This window comes from Natrix helvetica (genome assembly GCF_964273705.1).
Source record: "Natrix helvetica genome assembly, chromosome: 2".
NCBI classification, from domain to species: domain Eukaryota; kingdom Metazoa; phylum Chordata; class Lepidosauria; order Squamata; family Natricidae; genus Natrix; species Natrix helvetica.
In genome coordinates, this window is record NC_138552.1 from 243,547,491 (window position 1) to 243,553,490 (window position 6,000).

General features: G+C 33.4%; 1 protein-coding gene across 1 annotated transcript in view; it reads left to right on the plus strand.

The window, feature by feature from the left end:
- USH2A (usherin) overlaps window positions 1-6,000 on the plus strand; it is a 507,951-nt gene that overhangs the window by 278,306 nt on the left and 223,645 nt on the right. The window contains exon 36 of the mRNA XM_081943929.1: window positions 137-288. Coding sequence (XP_081800055.1) covers window positions 137-288 — 152 coding nt within the window. The remainder of the gene's footprint in view (window positions 1-136; window positions 289-6,000) is intronic.

Sequence of the window (6,000 nt, forward strand, 5' to 3'; positions counted from 1 at the left end):
ACGTATGTACGTACGTACGTGTGTGTGTGTATCTCAATGTGACCTACTCCCAAGTTAGTGTAACCTTTCTAATGTATCTTTATTGTGATTTAACAGTTAATATGTTTCTCCTTTATTGCTATTGTTTTTAAAATAGGATTTATTACTAGTTATGGATTGTACATGAATGGAATTCTGGTGCAGAATTCCTCAAAAGTGACCTATTATATTTCTGGCCTTTCTCCTTGGAGTCTCCATGCCTTCAGAGTTCAAGCATGCACAGCAAACGGCTGTGCTTTGGGCCCACTGGTGAGTTCTACCATTTACATTCTGAGAATACAATAAATGTCATTTGATACTGAATATCAAAATAAATGGTGTTGATTCTCACTGGTCGGTATTAACCCATCTGACATTTTACAAAAATGCCATTAAAAGCTGTAATGGATTCAAATAGCTTACTACTAAGCACTTTTTCAAAATATCATTTAGATACAGTAAAGTCAGAGATATTGGGGAGAAGAGAAATGAGAGAGAAATGTGTATAATTGAAATTAAGGGAAGTTGATACATTTAAAAGGCATAACTTGGTTGAATCTGATTTATAAGGATACAATTAAAGAATTACTATTGCATGATGAGGAAAAACTTGCTAGCTCTTCTTTGCCTGAAAAAGTATTGTGTGAAACATTCATAGAAGATCAAACAAATTATACATCACACCTTGAAAGATGTTATCCAAAGTGATACCTTGCTTTAAAAAGCTATGAATCTGAGTTTAAAATTAAATATTTAACAATATAGTAAAGCATCAAACTATGCATGAGAATTTTTAATATGAGCTTCTCTTCACATTGAAAGCAAACATTTTATAATTTAAATGATATTTATATTATTCTTTAATCTTAATCATTTTACAGTTTTGTGATGTTATGCTCTTGTAATGCATACTTTAACACTGTAAAATATTATTGTAATGTACAGGATAAGTTTCTTTATTATATTCCCCCTGATTAAAAAACAGTTCAAACACTATATTATGTTGTGTCAAAAATAACATAGTTTCTGCCTTTGTGGAGCTGAATTTACGCCTCTCCAGTAAAATCTTTGACATAAAACCCCTCATTTTCCTCACCTTATTCAAAATGGGGAGGGTGGGAGTCAGAAGTACATATTTAGCACTTCTGGTAAAATTTTACTTAACAAATCTCTCAGTTTGTAATAACACCTTCACTGTGTGAAGATTGCCCCAGGAAAGGATATCACAATTTATTTATTTTTATTTTTATTTTGTCTAGGGTTTTCCATTTTCTTCCCAAAATTCATTACTTCAAAATGCTAGCAATATCATCCATTTGTAAAACAGAATTGCGTACTTATTAGCAGTAAACATTGTAGAGTTTGAATGGGACTGATGAATATTTATTCTTAAAAGCAGAGTGGCTTTTTGCCAAATTTTATACTTCATTTTCTCTCTGTCTCTCTCTCTGTCTCTGTGTCTGTCTCTCTCTCTGTCTCTCTGTCTCTCTCTCTGTTTGTGTGTGTGTGTGTGTGTGTGTGTGTGTGTGAATTAGGAAACAATCCACCAATCCTTGTTAAATTGTTCTGTTTGCATTTCATATATTTCTTACCGCATAAGCCTACTTATAATGCATGAATATTGCACAGCAATGACTGTGCTGGTAGAACCACACCCTTAAAGTATTTTCATGTTCTGTTTTAAGTTATCCGATCCCAGGTACAACATCATTATTTCTAAGATCACTTCCCTTGTGACATTGATATAGTTTATTTGCTGCTTTCATTATCTCTTCTGATAATACAGGGCTTTCAGCATAGGTCCTTCCTCTTCATAATAGAGAACTTGCAGTTTACCTAATTATTACTATCAGCCTGAATCAATCTACTGAAGCATAAAAACACCTTGTTTAAAGTTATATATTGTGATTCATTATGCTGGTCCAGTGCAGATTGGTAGATAGGCCTGGGAATTTGGGCTAAGAGGGAGGCAGTGACTCCAGAGTCAACCAATCAGTTTCTGTGCATGAGGACAAATCCTTTACCTTAACTGTCTCTTAATTGATCAGTGATTATTGGTATTACTTTCTCAAAAAGGAAAAAAAAAACACTCTATGTTCCTGATCCATCTTGAGTCACAAAAACTGAAATACATTTCTATTTAAGAAGCACAGACCTAAGTACTACCAGGATATTAAAGCACCACATACACATTTGATTTTCTAAAGGATTTGTCTCTCTCTTTACCATTTGTAACTTAGCTCTCTAATTCCTTTTTAATAGAAACAAAGGCATTCCCAATAGTAAGTTGGTATTCTGCTTCTGGCTATTTTTATTGCAGATCTTTTATTTAATGTGCCAGGAGTAAAGATTTGGATCCATAGATTTGAGAATTGCTCTTGCATAATATTTTAATATTCCCCCCCAAAGAAGTAGCATTTGATTTCAGACTTAATGAAAGGCTAGGAAATTTATAATTAAGAATATTAACTTCTATTTAAACAGAACATTACTTTAAAATCTGAACTAGTTTCAAAAGGCTATTTATGGAAATAATTGCTATTTTGTCTTTTTAACTAATCTAATACATCCTGACTAAAGGATTTGTCCCAGATACAAATGAGGGATAATGTAATGATATGAAAGATAATATCAAATATATTTTGAACACTATTGAGGCAAACGGGGAGGGGGGGAGAAAGCAAAACAGAATTTCACTGAAGAAAAAAAGCAATATCTGCACCAAATAACAGAATTTAATATCACTATTAAACCAGTTAAATACCTAAAACTGTACTTAATGAAAAAGAATAAAGACTGACTTAAAAGGTAACTTGGAGACTTAATGCAAGATATTGTAAGATTGAAAAAAAATAAACTTGTTCTGATAAGGTAGAACATTAGCAATAAAAATGAATGTTTTACCAAGGATTAGTTTTCTATTCCAAATTATTCCAGTGAAAATTGAAGATAAGGTATTAAATAAGTGGAAAAAACAAATAACAGAGATTATATATTCAAACAAAAAACCTAGGAATAAACTCAAGATTTTTCAATATGAGGTAGACTGTTATTAACAAATCTTAAATGTCTATGAGATTCTCAGTCATCCAGGTCATGGTTGTCCCAAAGGTGCTTTTTCAAGAGGCAACTGGACTTTCTGGTTTTTCTTTGAAGATGTTTCACTTCTCATCCAAGAAGCTTCTGCACTGATTAGATGGTGGAGAATGGAAGGATATATCAATCAAATGACTTGCCTTTAGAACTTGTGACTGCTTCAACATTCGAGGTTTTAAAGAAGAGATTGGACAATCATTTGCCTAAGCAGGGGGTTGAACTAGATTGAAGACCTCCAAGTTCCCTTCCAACTTTGTTTTTCTATTTAAAAGATTAAACTAGGATTTACTAGCCCTTGCTTCACTATTAGACATTAATTTTCATAAAGGTGAATGTACAAAATAATTTGATCAGGGAGAGATAACAATTCATATAGATTCTGAGACTTAATTGTCAATAAAAGAAAGAAGAAACCTCTTGAACATGATCAAAATTGCCCCATTGGTTTCAATATTTCCAAATAAGCAGCATAGTCCAAAAGAAATTACAAAAAGAATGGCAGAATACTTAGAGACTGATAATTGACCATGTATCATCAAGTTGGTATTTATTTTTACTGACCACATGGAATAACCTGGTGTAGATTATCTTCCCCCAGTTTAGTCCATCAACTATTTCAATGATATACCATCATCACTATAATCAAGTCCATCCATCTTTCTGCTGATGGTCCTCTTCTCCCTTTCTTTCTACCTTTCCTAGCATTATATACTTCTTAATGTTTGTATATTTTGTTTGGAATAGGGTAAATTTAGGGCCAATATGGCCAAGGGTTAAAGGCATTAGGCTTAAAATTGGAAGACTATGAGTTCCACTCTGACTTTTGCCATGCAGGTCAACTGGATGACATTGAATCAGTCACACTGTCTCAGTCCAACCTAAGATTTACTATAATGGGTTCTTAATAACACATCATCTACATAGGGAAGTACAGATGCATTTCTATCATAAACCAATACACTTTTTTTAACAGAATTCTACCACATCTTTAAACTTTGTAGTTCTTGCATCCACTCTTAAGACATTTCCCTTTGTATGGAAAAACAATAATATCATTCTTCGAACTCTAGGCACAGATGCTGACTTTACAAATATGTCAAACATGTCACACATCCCCTATACAAGCAAGCCACAGCCATATTTTTATTTTTCTCAAGTAATCCCACCAACATCTGTAGCCGCATCATTTTTCAACATTTTCATAGTGTTTATGACTTACTTTTCATTATTTTTTCACTGACACTAACATTTATTGTTTTTGTTCCAATTATATAATTATACCCTTCAGCATATTATTGTCATTCCAATACAAATTTTAAATGCTCTTTCCATCTTTCTTTTATTTCAGTTTCATCCCAAATAATTTCATCATTTTTATTTTTAATTCCACTCTATTGGAATTTCCTTGTTTAGGAATTCACAAAACTTTTTAAAAATCTTTTATTTATATACAGTATGCCCTTTTCAATCTTAATCTTAACCTTTCTCTCTTTGCACAATTCCATACAGCAGACTTAAACTCTTCCATTGCTGTAACTAAAGCCAATTTAAGCACACATAGTCGGGGTGTCATCCCTTATCACTGATGCTGATCAGATGTTCTGTCTGGATGGAGATTTCATGGCCCCCAATTGATGGTTTCCTCTGCTTTTTTCCTCCCCCTACTCATGCCAGGAAAGTAAGCAGCAATTACTGTTTTCCCCATGGCTATGTTTTTTTAGATGTATGTTTTCCATTTTTGTGAGCAATCACCAATTAGCAATCATGGAAAGCATACAGCTAAAAATGACTTTAAAGATAATTTGATCTAAGTACCTGCTTGGTATAGGGGATATTAATAATAGTGGTGATAAAAATGTTCACCTGTCTATTAGTAAATTAGTGGGAGGTGGGGGAAACTGTAGCAATAGTTATAAATGATATCTATCAATTAGTAGGATAAACTAGTAAATTGCTGTCAGTTCATTCCGGTCCTGCTCAGAAAGATTAAGTTAGAAAAATATGGTTTAGACAGTATCACCACCAGATGGATTCAGAACTGGCTGACAAACCACACACAACATGTTATCTTTAATAGAACTGCTTCTACATGGCTACCCCAAGGCTCTGTTTTAGGACCAGTACTCTTCATTATTTTCAAAAATGATTTAGATGAATTAAAAGAAGGGGAACTCATCAAATTTGCAGATGACACCAAACTGGCAGGAATACCCAACACTTCAGAAGATAGATTTAAGATACAGAAATATTTTGACAGACTTGAACACTGATCCCTATCTAACAAAATGAAATTCAGTGGTGACAAAAATATGGTTTTACATTTAGGCAAGAAAAATCAAATATACTAGTATTGAATTACTGGTACCTGGCTACAGCAGCAACTGCAAGAAGGTTCTAGGAATCCTAATAGACAACCATGACAGTGAGACCAATTAATCAGTGGAATGGCTTGCCTCCTGGAGTTGTGGCTGCTCCATCCCTGAAGGTTTTCAAGAAAAGATTGAATAACCATTTGTCCAGGATGCTTTAAGATCTCTGGACTTGGACAGGAGATTGGATTGGATTGGAAGACCTTCAAGGTCCCTTCCAGCCTATGATTCTATTCTATTCTGTTCAGTAGGAAATAATGGCAACAAATCATATTAATGGTAATTGATATTATGAATAATCATTCCACTTTCATACTCCAGAAGTACAAAGAAAATATTTGGGTTTCCTGTTTCCTGTCCATTTTATCCTGTTCTAGAGTAATTTTATTATTTGGATAGTTTTAGTTTGTTTGTTTGTGGTCAAAGGTCAGTGTAATATCTTTTTTAGCAATGTGTCTGGGTATAGAAATTACATTAGGTGTAGCAAAGAGAGTAGAAGAAAACATACATGTGTTGT